This window comes from Staurois parvus, unplaced genomic scaffold, assembly GCF_062004578.1.
Source record: "Staurois parvus isolate SC_StPar_1 unplaced genomic scaffold, SC_StPar_1.0 ptg000011l, whole genome shotgun sequence".
Classification (NCBI taxonomy): domain Eukaryota; kingdom Metazoa; phylum Chordata; class Amphibia; order Anura; family Ranidae; genus Staurois; species Staurois parvus.
Window position 1 is genome coordinate 28,633,235 of NW_028317807.1, and position 20,279 is coordinate 28,653,513.

General features: G+C 42.7%; 1 protein-coding gene across 9 annotated transcripts in view; it reads left to right on the top strand.

The window, feature by feature from the left end:
* UNC80 (unc-80 subunit of NALCN channel complex) overlaps window positions 1-20,279 on the top strand; it is a 223,535-nt gene that overhangs the window by 119,388 nt on the left and 83,868 nt on the right. For 7 of the 9 annotated variants that reach the window (XM_089672076.1, XM_089672101.1, XM_089672110.1 and 4 more), the window contains exons 32-37: window positions 2,871-3,009; window positions 12,762-12,943; window positions 13,034-13,165; window positions 13,360-13,546; window positions 14,361-14,492; window positions 14,584-14,727. In XM_089672076.1, coding sequence (XP_089528202.1) covers window positions 2,871-3,009; window positions 12,762-12,943; window positions 13,034-13,165; window positions 13,360-13,546; window positions 14,361-14,492; window positions 14,584-14,727 — 916 coding nt within the window. The remainder of the gene's footprint in view (window positions 1-2,870; window positions 3,010-12,761; window positions 12,944-13,033; window positions 13,166-13,359; window positions 13,547-14,360; window positions 14,493-14,583; window positions 14,728-20,279) is intronic. The other 2 variants (XM_089672084.1, XM_089672093.1) reach the window with 2 other exon arrangements.

Below are 20,279 nucleotides of genomic sequence, written 5' to 3' on the forward strand. Positions count from 1 at the left end.
CATAATCTGTCATGGGCCCCTGTTGTCGCTTGTTGGCATATTCCGCTTGTTCAGATGCTCCTTCTCCTGCTACTCCTCTTCACGGATTCCGTCAGCAGTCTTTCTTGGAATCCGTTTCCAAGAGACAACAGTTTGCGAGCACGCACCCGACGGTGCAGAAGCTGAACGTCCTCCTGTCCAAGTTGCTGCTGCCAGGCTCGTAATCTGCCATGCGCCCCTGTACCACCTCCTCATGCTGCTGCCAGGTCCAGAGTGTGTCAATGGCCCCCGTACCGACTCCTCATGCTGCTGCCAGGCCCGTAATCGGTCATGGGCCCCTGTACCGCCTCCTCATGCTGCTGCCAGGTCCAGAGAGTGTCATGGGTCCCTGTACGGCCTCCCATTGCTGCTGCCAGGCCCGTAATCTGCCATGGGCCCCCGTACCAACTCCTCATGCTGCTGCCAGGCCCGTAATCTGTCATGGGCCCCTGTACCGCCTCCTCATGCTGCTGCCAGGTCCAGAGTGTGTCATGGGTCCCTGTACGGCCTCCCATTGCTGCTGTCTCCATCGCCACACTCTGCCATGTGCCACTTTCAGGTCTCCTCACACTGCTGGTGGTTTCCATTTTTGTCATAGGGTGCTGTATGGCCTCCCATTGCTGCTGCCTCCACCGCCACACTGTGGCTCCACACTCTGGTTTTGGCCCCGTGACTGCCCAAATGAGTGAAGTGTGCGGTGATTCTAAGATCGACGGCACTCATCTGCATGTCATACTGACTGTCAGTATTATTTCTCTTCCCCAGCAGACTCCAAGGGCATTTAAATTAAAGGTACAGTGTTCTGCACTAATATAAAGGCTCTCTGAAGCCTAGAAACACCCTTTTATAAGTTAAATTCGCAGCAAATATATTCGACTCGAATCTAAATTTTTTCACGAATTTGCTGGATCAGTCGAATCGAATTTTTGAATAATTCGCTCATCTCTAGCAATAAATATAAAGTGCAGCGCTTAATAAATATATCAGTAAATGAATAAATAGCAAGGTATGCGCTTCTGTAGACAAAAAAATTATTAATAGTTCAAAAATGGCACAAGTGATGGTTTCCTATGAGGCAGATATCTCAGTAAACTTGTGACTGGAATCAAAATGGAAGGGATGCGCACTCACCAGAAGCGCATGGAAATTGCGCATATAGATATAAACCACAAGGTGATGATCTGTAGTGGACAGGGTGGTGAGCTTCCCTCTAGAGACTGGTCATCAAGCCTGGTTTAGTCTGAGAATCTGCTGGGTCCAGCGGTCCCCTTAAGGATGGATGGGCGCTCAGCCTGGATACAGGGCTCCCTCCTCTGGATACCGGATACCGGATATAGGAACTTTCCTTTAAAAGATGGCCGTCGGGATTCCTCGTGGTTCCTAAGGCCTTTCGTGCTAAGACACATCATCAGAGGGGAGGCTAGAGGTCTAGCCTCCCCTCTGAGGTCTAGCCTCCCCTCTGATGATGTGCCTTAGCACGAAAGGCCTTAGGAGGAGCTGACAGAGCGTGACATCAATTTGCCGCAAGAGCCACGAGGAAGCCCGGCCATCTTTTAAAGGAAAGTTCCTATATCCAGTATCCAGAGGAGGGAGCCCTGTATCCAGGCTGAGCACCCATCCATCCTTAATGGGACCTCTGGACCCAGCAGATTCTCAGACTAAACCAGGCTTGATGACCAGTCTCTATAGGGAAGCTCACCACCCTGTCCACTACGGATCATCACCTTGTGGTTTACATCTATATGCGCAATTTCCATGTGCTTCTGGTGAGTGCGCACCGTTTCCATTTAGATTCCAGTCACAAGTTTACTGAGATATATGTCTCATAGGAAACCATAACTTGTGCCATTTTTGAACTATTAATAATTCTTTGTCTACATGAGCTCATACCTTGCTATTTATTCATTTACTGATATATTTATTAAGTGCTGCACTTTATATTTATTGCTAACATTAAAGTTCAGCCCCAGCAATCAGGGTGTCAGGAACATCAATTTAGGGCCCTCTTCCTGCATACAATGACATACAGTTCAAAGTACTTTGGGAACACTGCGACACAAATACCTAGATGTGCGAGGCAGAATTCAACTTCTTTATTATTGATCAGGCCTCAAGTAATAAAAGTAATTAATGACAACACAGCATATTTCAGGCGGTTTCCACAAAGCACCAATCAGAATACAGTAAAAAGATTTCAGTAAAATACTACATGGCTAATCATAACAGAAATGCAACAGAGTAGTAACTTCTGCAATTTCTCAGGGGAAAAACGTGTGCATAGATAACAGCATTTCAATCCCAAGGGAACATCTTGAATGAAATAAACCAGGTAGTAGGCACAAAGCAAAAGTTAGTTAACTATTAACCCTTTCACAGGGAATACGTTTTTATTACTTGATTTATTTGTATTCTTGGACACTTTGTATGGACTGACTACTCTAAAAAATAATTCAGTTCATGTTGTGTGCTTTGGTATCGATGTTGGCAAAGAATGATCCGACCCTGTCCATTCAGATGACCTGATGTGACAGTTGAGCATCGGACAATTACACTTCCAACATCTAAAGCCCTCATTAGCACAAAGTGAGATTTTGCAGCTTTTTGAAAAATCTTCATGGAATTTGGCCAATCAGAGAAGAAAGGTGTTTACCACATGTGCGCCAATTTAATCAGTAGGTACTTGCACAACAGAAGGCTGTAAGTCTGTTTTGGGAGACATCTGATGGTCCCTGGCAAGCCCAAACAGTATGCTCATGAAAGGTTGTTGGTACCAGAAGTGTATTAACTCATTTAGTATTGAAATCTGTTTATTACTTTCTAAATCATACATGTCTTCTTTGTGTGCAAATTAGGTCATGAGTTTGTCCCCAGCTCCCCTGTCATTACTGATTAAAGCAGCTCCAATCTTAACAGAGGAAATGTATGGCGACATCCAACCAGCGGCTTGGGAGCTGCTTCTGAGTGTGGATGAACACATGGCTGGAGCAGCAGGTAAGAGACGTTCCTCTTTGCATTGAAAGATGTCTATCTTATTACTAGGTTTTACCAGCAACCATCATTGTTTAAAGTGGTTTTAAAGGTAGAAAGTTTATTTACCTTAATGCATTCTATGCACAAAGGTAAAATGCCATCTGCATGCACCCCCAGCCCCCCTCCCTCCATACTTACCTGAGCCCAAACTCAATCCAGCGATGTGCATGAGAGCAGAAGCTCTCCTGGGTCTCTCCTTCCTCGTTGGCCCAGAGACAGCAGTGGGAGCCATTGTGTGAGTGAGCCCGCACTAGTGGCCCAAAACCATTGCACAGAGCAGGTACGTATACCATGTCTGTTATGTTAAAAAAAATAAAATGTAAGCCTTTACTTTAAGATTTATCATAACAGACTATATGTACAGAGATGCAATGGTGAATACCAGCAAATAATTATGTGTAAATAAGGGGGACAAAATGTCATAGACCAGGAAAGGCTGTCCACCAAAAGCAGTCTGGAATGTCCTTTGTAATAGCTAATTTCTCAGTTCCTTGCCTTTTTTGGGACACTCCACTTTGATGGGTTCACTCCAGACATAAAGAACAAAAAGACTCCAATCTGACCCCTAAGTAAAAGCACATTTACTGTGTAGAAGATGCAGCCATAATAGTCTGATACTGAATCCCCTCGCGGAAAGAACGAACAGCAACATAAACTGATCTGTTTTCTGTAGCATTGGTGTTCATTGTAAAGCTCTTATCAAATATGTTGCATTCAGTTGCCCCCATCCCACAGGAGAAACAGCGACAAGATGTGGAAAGAATGTTAAAGCAATAAATATATAGAAAGAGAACTAATATTGCTATACATAGGGATTGCTGGCCAGTGGTATCTGAGGTGTTAGATGCAGATTGAATGTTAGAAATCCAGTTAGATTGTTCTACAAATTGTTTTTGACATTGATCTTTTGTGACTTTAAAATCATTTTGTGAAAAATAAAAAAACTGTTTTATATATTTCATTGTGAGTGATGCCTCAAAAGTTAGAATTTGTTCATTGTATATTTCGGATGTGGTGCCCAGTTTCACCATCATAAAGTAGAAATCATAATCAGTTTCATCATAAAGTAGAAACAGAAGAGCGAGGCTAGAGGAAATAGAGATCCTAAAATTGTGGAAGTGTTGAATTCCTGTGAGATTTGCAGTGTATCTATCCAGATGCTTAAAGTGTACAATTTCAAAAGAATGGGTATACATGTAACTATTTTATCTACGGTACTTAAAATAGTTGTAAACCTCAGACAGGAAATTTGAACAAAGCATGTCCCTCTATAGTTCCCTATAGAACCCTATATTGTTCACTTGCCTTTTTCCAAAGAAATAGATGTCAATTTTCTCTGCTGCAGTGTTCCTCTGTTATCAGCATGAATGACTTCTGGAACGTTTTCCTGACACCAAAAGGTAAAAAGGGAGGGATCTCCAGCACACATCCTGTGATTGACAAGCTCAGTCCTGTTCTTGTGTGCTGTGTGAAGGGGTTTTGTTCCTTCCCTCCAATCAGCTCTCAGAGCTCTTGTACACTGCAGCTACCACTATACAATTTATGTCGGAGGATTTGCTTTACTTCTCTGTATCATCTGAGGCCATTCACGTTATTGGGTATAGGTAAGGGTTCACAACCACTTTAATTGTAGAACTGTGGGATTTTAATGTGGTGACAGGGTCTCTTTGATGAAAAAACTAAATGGAAGTGGAAGCATTATTTTGATATATGGAAGTGTCCCCAACTGCTGAGTAAGAGCTGCTCCCAGGAGCTATTAGAGGAAACTCAGCAAGACAGGCTGCCCATTCAGCACAAAATCAGATTGGGATACAAAAAACAGTATAAATGTCTGTGTATTAAAAATAATGCAAAATCAGAATCACAGGTATAAATCACAGGTATAAACAATCTAAATATAGCCATATATTAAATGAGTTACTCAGTATATTTACTGTAGATCCAAACCAGTGTTGTGGGAGCCACATAGACAGTTAAGTGAGAAAATATAGAAATTCATCTATAATTAAAAGAATCTATTTAATAATGTTTTCACACAAGATATATACAAATTTCAATTTTTTTTTAATTGGAAAATCTCCAACAAAGGCAATATTAAACCACAAACCAACATTTTTATATATTACTGTTTACTAATCACTAGTTGTGTTGGCTGCATTAGTTTGGCTTTCTTCCCTCTGTTTTCACCTAGTGATCTAGCCAGTAACACATCTCCCGTATTAGGGTGCCTACACTCTGGATGGAGGAGCAACAGAGACACCTTTAGACAGCAGCATTGTCAGTCTTGGGGGGGGTGTATTATATGTACTAATAGAATAAATTGAATACAGTAACAAATTGAAGCCAAACTCTAGCTAACACTTTCTAAACAGTTACAGCAAACTATATTTAAATAAACTTTTGGTGTAAAGGTTTTACTTAAAGTGTTACTAAACCCACAACAGTAAAATCAGTCTGTATATGCAGTAAAGCATGCTTTTTATACTCACTGTGGAACCTAAGGGGTTAATCCTCTGCATTGTGTAAAAAGGCTGTTTGATCCTGTCTTCTCTGCCCCTCCTCTTGTTCAAATGTCCACGCTGATAAGACAGACTGAACTTGTAGCTCTTCTGCACATGCTCAGTTTGGTGAGTATTGTTAGAGAGGTTTTTTTTTCTTGGGAGATTGCATTTGATCAGCACAGGGCCAATCAGCACTGTCCAGACAGAGGTCAGGGGTTTTGCAAGAAAACCCCTCCTACAAGCTTTCACCGTTGCTCAGCTGAAGTCTCAAGACTGCTCTAACTGCTGGTGAGAAAATGTATTTAGCAGTTTAAATTTACTAAAATAATTGCATTTCCATGCAGTGTGTACTGTGGGAGACCAGATATAGTGGATGCAGGGTCCTGGGTTTAGTAACACTTTAAGTAAATAAAAAAGTCTATATTTGTAAGCACACCTGTCAGTGGTACTGTAAATGGATTGTCTCAACACTTTAATTGTTACATCTGCAGGAAGAGCTTGATCTGTTGAAAAACAACAGACTTACAGGCCACATTACCAGGTGACAATAAATAAAAGAAAGCTAGAAAACTAATGCAGCCACCACATCTAGAAATTGGTAAGCTGCAATACAATAAATGTTTGTTTTTGGGTTTTATTACTGCTTTACAGTACCTGGCTGCTCTGAACAGGTCAGGGGCATCAACTGTTCACAGTGAAAGGTCCATTGAGAATTAGGAAGAGACTGTGACTGCTATCACAGGGTCATAGATCTGATTTACCTGCTATTAAAGGACCAAGACACCAAGAAACCCAAGGAAGTTAAAAATAAGCTACACTAAATTGGAGTTGAGGTTTACCCCCAACCTTTGTGAGACATTTTTGCTGGTATCCGTTTTGAGTATCCAGGATCTCTAACCTTTTACCAATACATTGTAATTTGAGGACCAACTTAAAGTGGAAGTTCAGGCAAAACCTAACGGGCAGCACAGTGGCTAAATAGTTAGCACTTTTGCCTGGCAGTACTAGGGTTGTTGGTTCAAATCCCAACCACAGCACCACCTGCCCTGGAGTTTGCATATTCTCCCTGTATCTGCATAGGTTTCCTCCCACACTCCAAAGATAGGCTGGTAGGTGAATTGGATACAAACGGAGAAACAGAAAAAGGGCGGACCGAACTAGTGCATTATCGTTTAAAATAATTTATTAAAGAAACAAAAATAGGTATCATACTTACAATGAACATAATAACACAGGCATGTCAAACTGAACAAGATGTATGATCCAAACAACATCTGAGTCCATACGATGGAACCCTGGATGACCAACTGGCTAACGCGTTTCAAGGACACAACCTCTTCCTCAGAGCCAGAGGTTGGCTCTGAGGAAGAGGTTCTGTCCTCGAAACGCGTTAGACAGTTGGTTGGATCATACATCTTGTTCAGTTTGACATGCCTGTGTTATTATGTCCATTGTGAGTATGATACCTATTTTTGTTTCTTTAATAAATTATTTTAAACAATAATGCACTAGGTCAGTGCGCCCTTTTTCTGTTTCTCCATTTGTATCCAGTGTATTCGGACCACCCCGGTCTGTTGAGGGCAGCAAGCAGTGCATATTCCAGAAAATTCCAGAACATTCCTATTGGGTCTACTGAGTCCTTTCCTAGCGCAGGAGTAAAGTGTTCGTTGTGTTGGTAGGTGAATTGGCTCTTGTCTAAATTGGCCCTAGTATGTGTATGTATGAATGTGAGTTAGGGACCTTAGATTGTATGCCCCTTGAGGGTTAGGGACTGATGTGAATGTACAATACATATGTAAAGCATTGCATAAATTGACAGTGCTCTATAAGTACCTGTAATAAATAATTCAAGTCTAAACCTACTTCCACCCCTACTCTAAGCCTATTCTATCTAACCCTGTAAAGAAAAGATCTGGATACTTACATAATGTGAAGCCACTCTGGTCTCCAGCAGTTGCTTCTCTGTACAGGAGAGGTCGCTGGAAATGGCCGATGACATCACCCATAGACCTACTGTAAGGCATCTGTTGTTGGCTGCCCCTCCTCTACATAGAAGCTGCTGATCCTGGGACCAGACAGGAGCAGCTTCAAAATAGGTAAGTCTACAGATCCTTTCTTTACAGGGTTAGATAGATTAGCCTTAGAATGGGGGAAGGAGTAGGTTTAACCTTAGTTAGGTTTTGCCTGAACATCCACTTTAACTGGCCAATCAATTTGTATACAGAAACCTCTTGCAGTACATATTTGTTGGCAGATCTAAAGTAGATTGCAGTCAGGTTGTAATGTGCATAACAAAGTTATTGGCCTGACATACACCTAATAAAATATAAATGCTATAATGCCAAAATATTAAAAAATGTAAACCTCCCAAGTATACTATCACTATTTAGGGGTATAGCTGGTGGGGATATCTCGTGGTAAACATGGAAAATTACACTCAGTGTAAACTGGCGTGGATTCAATATAAAAATCCACTAACCTCTCTCTTACATAAATCTTTTGCAATAATTTACCAAGTCAAGAGGCTATACTGCTTAAAGGATAAGTTCACCTTTGGGAACATCTTACATATTCCACCCGTTTTTAGACCGCCCCCCCTCAGACAGATGGTACAGAGAGAAGTCTCCCTGTACTATCTGTCAAATTTGAGGCTATGGGAACATGTTATATGTTCCACCCAAAAAACATGTTCCCAAAGGTGAATTTATCCTTTAATGGGACAGGTGCAGCATTGGACCGATACTGCATCCACCTAGGTGAGTATAATTGTTTTTTTTTTTTAATCCTGCACTTCTCTTTTAAACATCCTGAGTATGGTTAACATTTTAGAATATTTTAGCACAACTATGCCTTAGGACTCAACATGTTAGCACTGATCATGGTTCCTAGCTAGGACAGTACTGGTAAGGATAAATCATTTTATTTTCTGTACTTTTGAAAAATTTCCAGGGATGTGGAATTATCTTACTCTAATAAGTAAATGTGATACTTTGCTCTTTAAAGGAAGGTTTTTAGAAGGCCAGACAGCTAAGATATGAGCAAAGCTTCATTAGTCTTACTTATCCTGGAAAACCTGTTTCATTTTGTCCTTGTTTGCCATTTTATTCTAACTAAAAAAGTGTGCTTATTTCAGAACAGGCAATTTTGGGGATATTACAGATATAATATTAACTGGCAGTAGCTGTGAAGGTGAGGAGTGTGGAAGTATGAGAGGGGGCAGTATGTGCAAGAGAACAGTGTGGAGGATATGACAGCAGGTAGCGTGTGTGTGGTTGAAGTCAGAGCTGCTGTTAGAAACCATACAGCCAACCTGACAGGGCCCCCCTCATTAAAGAAATACAGTTTATTATGCTTCAGTTATGAACAAACACAGTGATTGAACAGTAGTGATCACGTATTGTGTTCATTCAGGAAAGGAAGGGGCTGGTTAATGTAATAAAATTACCAGACCCTTTCCCCTCTCTCCATCATGAAAGATCCTATCGTGTCTTTGCAGCTGCCGGTGAGAAGGAGAGGAGGGAAGCTGGAACTGTGGAGGCCCAGGCAACTAGGTGAATATCAGATGAGCACAGGGAGGGTCATCGGCTTGGTGGGTGGGGGAGAGGGACAATTCTTGTAACTGATCCCCTGTATGGATGTCTCTGCTGCAGCTGAAAACCAGCGGGAGACAGAGGAGAAGAATCCAGCTTTCAGATGATGCAGAGAGAGCCATACAGGGAACCAGTTCCTGTAAATGTTCCCCCATCATGCCGATCACCCTCCCTGCCCACATACAATTCACTCAGCTGCCAGAGCCCCCCCCCACTGGCCTGGGCCCCACACAGGTGGATTGGTGGTACCCCCTTATCCGCAGCCCTGGTTGAAGTGCTGAGGGGATAGCCTTAAGCAGTATGTACAAAGAGGGATAAGATTGTGAAGGTATGACAGTGGGCAGCATGTATGGAAAATAATTGCATGGAATATGACTGTGGGCAGTATGTATAGGAGAGAAGTGTATATGGTTTAACCCCTTCCCGCCGGCGCCTCCCAGACCTTTAAGAGTTTCAGAGGCCAGGAGGGGGGATGGGCGGGGTTTAGGGATCATATGACCGCCGTGATGCATCATCACGGCGGTCACATGATCGGGAAAGGTCCGGATTGAAAGAGCAGACCGTGACCGTTCCGTGAGTACTGGCCCTTTCCGTCTAGGCCCAGACGCCGGAAGGCCACACATTTGTGTGCGACTGGCGTGAAGAGGTTAATGATGGGTAGTATGTGTAGAAGAGGAGTGCAGAGGGTATGACATTGCACCCAATGTTTGAGAGGTTGTGGGGCGAGGATGCTATGAGATTGTACACAATGTACAGATAGGATGTGTGAGAAATAGGTGGAAAGAAGTGAAAAGCGGGCATTCTTTAGTGCAGGGGTCCTCAAACTTTTTAAACAGGGGGGCCACTTCACTGTCCCTCAGACCGTTGGAGGGCCGGACTATAGTTTTAAAAAAAAAACTATGGTTATCTCCTGTACTGTATCCGCATTTGTTCAGAGACTGCGGACATACAACGGCGGTAGGAATACTGGGCCGGCCGCTCTATAAGGCGCACAGACATTTCCCCCCAAGTGTGTCTTATGGAGCGAAATAGTGTCCCATCATTGGTATCAGTGGGAGGAATAGTACCCCATCATTGGTGTCAGTGGGAGGAATAGTATGTCATTGGTGCCAGTGGGGGGGGGGGGTGGAATAGTGCCCCATCGTTGGTGTCAGTGGGGGGAGGAATAGTGCCCCATCATTGGTGTCAGTGGGGGGAGGAATAGTGCCCCATCATTGGTGTCAGTGGGAGGAATAATGCCCCATCATTATTAACAGTGACACCAATGATGGGGCACTATTCCTCCCACTGACAGCAATGACACTTAACTAGCCGACCCCTGTTCCAGCATGGTGCTGCTGCAGCCAGCATACCTGGTTGCAGCAGTACCATCTGCACGGCACACTTACCGGGCGGTCAGCTGTTCTCCTTCCTTCACTTCGGTCTCTCCCTCCCTTGATTTTCGCGGGGCCGCTCGGCTCTGCCTCCTCGCCGGTGATTGGCCGCCTGTGTGCCTTTCCTGTGCTACAGTACTGGCGCCCAATCACCGGTGACTGGGACCGGAGCCAGGTAAGAGACAGCAGCCCCTGTTCGCCCCTGTACTTAGTGTCCCCTGCCGGCGGGCCGGATAAATATGCTTGGCGGGCCGCATGTGGTCTGCGGGCCGTAGTTTGAGGACCCCTGCTTTAGTGTATATTACTTTGCCTTTTTAAAATAAAGTTTTATTATTTTTACTGTGAAGGAAAAAGGATTGAGTGTGACTGAGTGCTATATGGCTGTATTCTGTGACTTAGGCTGGCCATACACTGATTGAACTTTGCCCGATTCCTGATAAACAGGCTAAAATTTACTCTATGGGTGGTCCTGCCAGCCACCTACCACCTGATATTCCTTGATTGAAAAAGCCAGGTCGGAGTTTATCAGTTGAACAGCACTGGAATACAAACAGATGCAGCAGCTGTTTGAATATCTTGACAGGCAACAGGAACAGAGGAGGAGAGGAGCAGAGACACACAAGGAGAATATAACATTGAACAGGACCTCTGGGGGCAAGTGAACACTGAAAAGTTGAGCCAACAGGCAGATGGGAGCATACTGTCTGGGGATGTAAAGCTAAACAGGTGCAATAAGCCTTTAGTGCACTTTTGTTTTTATACAATAGAGGATATACAGTAGGAACAGGGGTATTATCCTTAACACCCATCCCATTAACACCCCACTATAATTTCTAGTGCAATCTTCACCAGGATAGGAAGTAAGAACTGGAGAAAGTGCAGAGAAGGGCAACCACACTGATAGGAGGTATGGAGGAGCTCAGCTATGAGGGAAGATTAGAGGAACTGAATTTATTCTCTCTTGAGAAGAGGATATTAAGGGGGAATATGATCACCATGTATAAATACATTAGTGGTTCATATAGTGAACTCAGTGTAGAGTTATTCACCCTGAGGTCATCACAGAGGACAAGGGGGCACTCTTTACGTATGGAGGAAAAGAAATGTAATCTCCAGACACGGAAAGGTTTCTTCACAGTGAGAGCTGGGAAAATGTGGAATAGACTCCCTCAAGAGTTGGTTCTGGCCAGCTCAGTGGATTGCTTTAAAAAAGGTCTGGATTCTTTCTTAGATACACAGAATATAACTGGATACTAACATTTATAGGTAAAGTTGATCCGGGGAATATCCAATTGCCTCTCGGGGGATCAGGAAGGAATGTTTTTCCTTGCAGGAGCATATTGGATCATGCTTTGCTGGGTTTTTTTTTGCCTTCCTCTGGATCAACTGTGGGTATACGATTATAACTTTTTTTTTTTTTAATGGTTGAACTGGATGGACTTTTGTCTTTTTTCAGCCAGACTAACTATGTAACTATGTAAGGGAAGATCTCCCTAACAGGGTCACAGACAGATAAAAATCTCACAGAAATGTTAACCCTTCCCATATGAAAAAAAAAACAACAAAGAAAAAATTGGGACTGAAGTTAATATAGTACACAAGTGTTTAAGCGGAGGTTCAGGAAAAACCTACTCCCACCCCCATTCCAAGGCTATTCTGTCTAACCCTGTAAAGAAAATATCTGTATACTTTCCTATTCTGAAGCTGCTCCGGTCCGGTCTCAGGATCAGCTGTCAGTGGCAGCTTCTCTGTACAGGAGAGATCGCCGACAATGGTTGGAAATATCTGGGAGATGACATCACCCATAGGCTTTCTATGGGGTATCCATTGTTGGCTGTCCCTCCTTTACATTGAAGCTGATCATGTAATTTAAATGGAGTGGCTTCAGAATAGGTAAGTACACAGATCTTTTCTTTACAGGTTTAGATAGAATAGGCTTAGAATGTGGGTGAGAGTAGGTGTAGCCTTAGTTAGGTTTTGCCTGAACTTCCACTTTAACTATTTTATGCCTGTAGCCTCATTTTTTCCTTTCCTTTTTAAAGGAATCAACACCTCCTTCCTCGATCTTTCTCCTTTCTCTACAGAGAAACAGAGAAGAATACCATTTGGATATCATCTTCCACAGCTTATTTTACAAAATATCTTTATGTCTGTTTGTGGCACTGGGTTTAAACTAGGAAATTCTGTAATAAAATAAATCATTGTTGCTAATGTATATGGTGTATTAAATACCCCTTGCTTTCTTGCAGCTGCCATGTTCTTGCTTTGTGCTGTCAAGGTACCAGATGCTGTCTCTGAGATGTTAACATCAGAATTCCAGCACCCAGAAACAGGGCAGAGGCTGAATGCTATTCTAAAGTTCCACACACTCTGGAGGTTCAGATATCAAGTCTGGCCAAGAATGGAAGAGGGAGCCCAACAGATCTATAAGGTTCAAAATATCACACTGTTTGACTAAGATGCAGTAATGTGATCATATGGCATTGTTCAAATGATGACTATTATTAATCTAAATTTACAGATCCCTCCTCCCAGCATAAACTTTACTTTACCCTCTCCCATCTTGGGTATGCCATCAGTACCAATGTTTGATCCACCCTGGGTTCCACAGAATAGTGGAAGCGTACAGGACCCAATTAGTGAGGACCAGTCTGTAAGTAACTGACATACACACAGTTATCTCCTATATGTAAGTCATGTGGTGGTGGTGGTGGTGGTGGTGAAATGATACAACAGAGGACTGTCTTTTGTATAGATAGTGCCTCATTCTCTTCCTTAGTGCTTAGTTTAATGATAATATTATAACTTTGTATAATGGAATGTGCTCTTACAATATTTTAACTCTAGAAATCATTCTCTGCTCGTGCTGTGTCCCGATCCCACCAGAGGGCTGAACATATTCTCAAGAACCTACAGCAGGAAGAAGAAAAGAAGAGGTTGGGGAGGGAGGCCAGTCTGATCACTGCAATACCGGTCACACAGGAGGCTTGCTATGAACCAACCTGTTCTCCTAGCGCAGAACAGGAGGAGGAAGGTGTGCTTGGTGCATATACACACTGTAAAATTTGTAAAAACAAACATATACCATTACTACCCCATAAAGTCTTATCTTTGTCAACTAGTCAAAAAGCTTTATATGATACTAAGAAGAGAGTTCAAAGAACTGCACGTATAAATTATCTATAAAAAATGAAATTATGATGTGCTTTATATCTTTTAACTAAATGCAGTACATGTGAGGGTTCCAAATTATCATATTCATGTAAAAGGAAGAATGAAGTTGGAATTTGTAAGGATACATGCATCTCAAATTCTCAGAGTTTAAAGTCCAACGTCAGCCAAATAGTTTTTACTAGATTTGGATAGAGTCAAGTAGGGTTAGAACCTAATTAAAATTTTTATTTGTGTCCCCTACTGGGGTAATATAGCCTCATTATTTGTGCCAGCGACCACAGTCAATGGAAGACATTTTGATGTGGAATCCAAAATGCTATGGTTGTCACTAGAACAGGAGTAGAGGGGATATCTTCAAACAATATCTTCAATCATGTTCTGATGACAACTGTTGTCCTGTTGTGTTGCTAGAGTTAGGAAGTGTATGAAAATCTCACAAATGGGGAGAGTTGTTCCCATCTATCCAAAATGAAAAAAAGTTTTGGCTGGATTTACACTTTATTTTGCACTAGCATGCTTTTATATGTTTAGGTTAAGTTTACATATTAGTAATGAATGTTGATTCATAGCTATCACATTGAAAGACTAGCTGTTGACAGAGGTCATTATTGTGCACTATTCAAAATTCACTGGTCAGATAGGGCAGGTTTCACCTCTTCAATTTTGATTGCCAGTAGAAGAAACCGCCAACCTGAATTCCCGTCGCCTATCAGTGAGTCCATCCTGCACCTCAAGCACGTCTCACCGTAACTACTCTTTTCGCCGTGGCTCTGTGTGGTCAATACGCTCTGCAGTCAGTGCTGAAGGTCAGTCTCAGCTTTTATTAGTACCACATTCATACATTTCCAGTGGTATAATGAGAACAAATTGCAGAAACATTTTCTCTTTGTTAACCAGATGAAGAACATGCTACAGAGCATACTGCAAATCATCATGTGTCCCAGCCACCACAGCCTGTGTTCCCAGCATGCATCTGTGCTGCTGTCCTGCCGATTGTTCACCTCATGGAGGATGGAGATGTTCGTGAAGATGGTGTGGCAGGTAAAAGTTCTATTTGGTGTATTTTTTTATCCCTCTAACATATTTAAAAAGTAACTCAAAATCACACTTTTTTTGTCCATTCAGAGCATTAAGGCACACCATAAATTCTCTTAAACATTCACACTTAATAATTATTATTGGGTCCCTTTGGATTCTCCAGCAGGGATGAACGTATCACGGCTGATAAACTGTTGTAAAAAAAGAGCATGGGAAGATGGTCACTGCAATGGGGGACATTTAAGAATACAAACAAATTTAATCTATCATATAGTGGGGAGAGGGTCATGTTATTGTGACTTTGAGGTTGACAAGAGTAAAACGTCAATCCTTAAAATTACATGCTTGGGCTTTTAAGCTGCATTTGGTGTTGTGTAAAAGTACAAACTTCATACTACACTCTCTTGGCCTCAGAGACTCCGCTCTCTCCTGGCTCTCTTCCTATCTATCACAGCGCTCCTTCAGTGTTATTTATAACGCTGCCACCTCCCCCTCACTCCCTCTCTCTGTTGGGGTCCCTCAAGGTTCTGTCCTCGGGCCCCTTCTCTTCTCCATCTACACCTCCTCCCTTGGCCAACTGATACACTCTCATGGCTTCAACTACCATCTCTATGCCGACGACACGCAAATCTATCTCTCTACCCCTCGCCTCACCCCTTCAGTCTCTGCCCGAATCACTAGTCTACTGAACAACATATCGGATTGGCTGTCACTCCACTTCCTCAAATTATACCTTTCCAAAACCGAGCTCCTAGTTTCCCTCCCAGATTGAGAGTTGCTTTTTCTGGACAACTCAACTGCATTGCCTTTGTGAATTGTACATTCCCTGACCCCCCCCCATCCTTGTATGACTATTTATTCACAAAACATTCAAAATGTAGACTTTTACGTGTTTTGTAGAAAGTCGTTAGCTTCAGGACAGTATGCAAGCAAATAGAAGGAGATGATTCTGGTTTTATCTTGCAAAAAAAAATAGTGTATTAAACACAGATATGGTCAACATTGACCACATGCTCCATTAATATCCTCTCTCTGGAATCAGCCCTCAAAACGATGACAAGATGGTATCTTGTCCCTTCCCGTTTAGCTTGTCTCCATCCGTCTACCCCTAATACTTGTTTCCGAGGCTGTAATGCATCGGGTGATGTTCTCCACATATGGTGGATATGCCCCATGCTCTCTAGATTTTAGACTAAGGTTCTTAAATTACTCCAATCACTACTCACCTGCCACTATCCGAGAGACCCCTGATATACTCTTTTCCATATAAAATCCCCAGGAAGATCTAAACTCCAATTTAAATTGGCCACCCATATACTACTGGTGGCCAAACAAACCATAGCGAAAGCCTGGAAACAGCAGTTCGTGCCCTTTACGGAAGTCCATCCGTCAGCTAGTTTTTTTTCTTACTAAATGAGAAACTGTCCACTGTCCTCTTAGACACCCACGAGAGATTCCTCAAAATCTGGACTCCCTAGATCCAGCATGCCCATCCTAAGATTTCAACGAATAGCTTTACCTCCCTTTAATTTGTTCAACCCATTCGAGAGAATTCAGATGTTCTAGATGTCCATTCCCTTTAATTTTCCTTTATTTTTTCTTTCCTCTCTCTTTCTCTCTCTTTCCTCTCTTGATTCCAGTTTCTTGGCTCTCCCATGGGGTTGCCCTGCAACCTGCGAGACGTCCTGTATTCCTTAGTTCGGAAGATATTAGTATTTCTTAAACGCTATGCTCTTTGACTTGTGTCGGTGGTTGTGTTACTGCCAGACTTTTTCTGTGTACTGGCCAACCATCCAGCACAACAAAGCACGCTTTATTTTTACTTTCTGATAAGTTGATTTGAACATTATCTACTCTAACTATGTGCCGTTTGCACATGATAGCTATTGGCTGTTGCTTGTAGTTATGATCCTGTTTATGCATTTTTATGCGGTTAAAACCATATTTTGTACTTAAAAATACCAAAAAGCAAATAAAAATACTGAAAGGAAAATAGTGTATAAATGCATTATCTGAGAGACAGCGGCCACAAATATTGTACAGTGGCTGGGCAGTATGTAAGTATCTTGGGTAGGTCAAACTATAAGAGGGAGAGATTAGGCAGATTTTATCTTGAAATAAACATTAGAGTACCCTACCTCAAAGACAATAGCCATAAATATTTTTGAGTGCCAGAGCACTGAAACAGGTCACAAATGTCAATACACAGTGCAAGATTTTCTCCTCAGTAAACAACAGAAATTTGCTGCTAATGTCCAAACATTTGTTGGCACCTTTACAGTGCCTGGTCACTAAAATAGGCTGCAAACTGTGACATGCAATGCAGGATTTACCCTGCAGCATATATTCAAAATTTAGAAGTTTTGGTCTGCAGAAACATTTTGTGGCACCTTTACAGTGTTTGAGCACCCAAATGGACCATGTGGGGTGGCAGGAGCTGGACTTGGTGGTAGGGATTTTTTGGGGGGGCCAGATGCCACTTAAAAGTTTAGTCTGTAGCATAAGCAGACTGGTTCATTTTAAGGAAAGTGAGCTGGTCCACATTGTCAGGGTACAGGCAGATTCCCCTCTTAGTAACTAAACCTCCTGCTACACTGAAGACCTTCTCAAACATCACACTGGCTGCAGAGCAAGCCTGAAGCTACAGTGCATATTTTTAAGCTCCAGACAGTGGTCCAGCCTGGACACTCAACAGTCCATGGGGTCCATATGTGGACCTGGTTTAAACAATTCTTAAAAAGGGTGCTGCCACTGGTGCTCCTCCTTTCAGGGATCAGATGAGCATGTTGATCATCAGTGGGGATACTTCCACCATTAGAAAATGCAGCAGAGAGCTTCCTATGCAGAACATCCTCAATCTGTGGTATTTTCAGCTTCCTCTGTGGTAGTGGCAGTATATTATTTTACTATTGTATGAGTGATCCAATAGTGTGGTAATCCTATAGTTGTCCTTCTCTTTTATGCCCCAAATCTTGGAGTCTTTGCGCAGCATTTTAATATTAAAGACCATGCTCACCACAGATTTTCTGTAGCAGAGGAGCTTGAATCATTGGCATTTCTGAGGACAACACTTTCCTCAGCAATCTCACCCCACCCACATACAAATCCTGAAGTTTGAAAGGGTTGAGATAATCCCCTTGAAGCCTGCCTAATTTCCTACTTTTGCTCTTCACTTCCATTACCCTTACTTTCCTCCTCCTTGTATTCCTCTTACTCCTGCTGCCTCTGCCTCACAGGAATGAAGACATTAGTAAAAGGATCCTGCTGGCCCTTAGACAGGAGGAAGTCCTTCTCTTTTTTCCTGCTGCTATGTCTCCAGCGCTTGATCTAGAAGAAACATGTTTGAGAGGTCTTGGGATTCCTATGGTTATTCAAATGATGTAATGTAATAAGTCTTCACTTAAGTTCAATGACTCGACAAGGCACCTCCCAAACACAGGCCTCCCTCAAAAGGGTACAAGACTTAGATTTAGGACACTGTTCTTGTATAGGTGCACGTGTGGTGTGCATATATACATTCCAAAAAGGACACATGACCTACATGCTGTACATACATTATTTTGTATATGTTTAAAAAATTCTACAAATCACATTTGACTACAAAACCCAGTGCTTCTTTGGATAGTGATGTAAATGGTGGCACCTTAACACTTAGTGGTCTATTTATAAAAAAAAATTGATGTGCGAGTACCTTAAAGGATAAGTTCATATTTTAGTAAAAATAATAAATGCACAGGTTTTTGCAGGTAAAAAAATGTGCATTTATTATTTTTGTCTGCAGGAACCTGTAAAGCATGGGTATTGAAGTAAATTCAAAGAGGTCTGCTCACTAAAATCTTCTGGCTGAGGTCCGAAAATAAATGTCCCCATTAGTGTTCCCTCTTACATCAGGTTCCCCCTCCAGAGTATTTTATTACATTGGGTGCCACCATCAGACTTCCCCCTAAATCGGTTGCCACAGTCAGAGTACCCACCTATATCAGGTGTTCTCATCAGAGCTCCCCCTTAAGTCATGTGTTTCCATCAGAGTGACCCATACATCAGGCATTTCTGTTAGAGTGCCCCCCTTACATCAGGCACTTCCGTCAGAGTGCCCCCTTACATCAGTCATTTCCATCAGAGTGCCCCCTTACATCAGGCATTCCCATCAGAGTGCTCCCTTACATCAGGTTTCTGCATCAGAAAGCCCCCTTACATCAGTTGTTCCCATTAGAGTGCCCCATTATATAAGGTCCCCCATCACGGTAACACCTTACATAGGGTGTGCCCGTCAGCTTGCCCCTTTACATTAGGTGTCACCATCAGAGTGAAACTTTACATCATGTATCCCCATCACATCAGGTGTGCCCATCAGAGTGCTCCTTTACATCAGGTATCCCCATCTCAGTACCACCTTACATCAGGTATTGCTGTCAGAGTGCCCCCTTACACTCAAATTACCTCTTTCCATCATATTTCCCCATCAGAGTGCCCCCTTCCATCACATGTGCCCATTAGAGTGCCCCTTTCTACAGTATGTGCCCATATGTGCCCCCTTAACATAACATGTGCCCTTCAAAGTGCCCTTTAACATAAAATAAGCAGCATGCTGATGGGCACATTTTATGTTAAGGGGCACTCTGGTGGGAACATTTATATTATGGGGCATTCTGATGTGCACATTTTATTTTAAGGGGCACTCTGATGGGCACATTTATATTAAGGGGCACTCTGATGTGCACATTTTATGTTAAGGGGCACTCTGATGAGCACATTTTATGCTAAGGAGCACTCTGATGGGCACATTCTATGTTGTGCCCATCAGAGTGGCCCTTAACATTAAATGTGCCCATCAGCATTACTCTTTAACATTAAATGTGCCCATCATAGTGCCCCTAATATAAAAATTCCCATCAAGGTCCCCCAGAAAGAACACCCCCTACCTTGAAGGCAGACAGGAGCAAGAGGCAGGAGCTTGCCAAGATCCTTTCTGAAGGGGGCAGGGTGCGTGCTTTTGGACAGGCAGGGAGTGGAAGCCTGGAGAGACAGCAAGCTACAAGGGGCAGGGCGTCTGCGTGATGTCATCAGTTGCATGGACGACCGTGCTGCAAAGCGGCGCATTCTACTCTGGTGGGCTGGCGCTCCGGGCGGGAACGCTACTCGGGCCATTCTCGGACCGCGATCTGCCATTTAGTGACCGCTGCTGTAAAGCAATACCATGCAGGTCACCTGCTGATCTGTTAGTATATCTGTTTGCCCATACGGGATGTACGAGCAAGCGGATATACTGACAGGAAGAATGAATGAGGACTACGAGCCGAAAGACGTTAAAGCTGTTAGCTGGTAAAGCGGGGGAGCAAGGGGAGAGGAGGCCGGTTTGATCATAACATATTACTTGTACACCCTGAGTATGGGTGTAACATGTAGTTTGTCACGAAAGGTCAACTTATCCTTTAAGTCTTCTCTAAGCAGTCACAAATAATCACTGCATTGTGTATAATATGATACTGCACTATGGGCTGTAGATGGAGTTGATGATCAGAAAAAATAAATATATTATACACAATACTGTGATT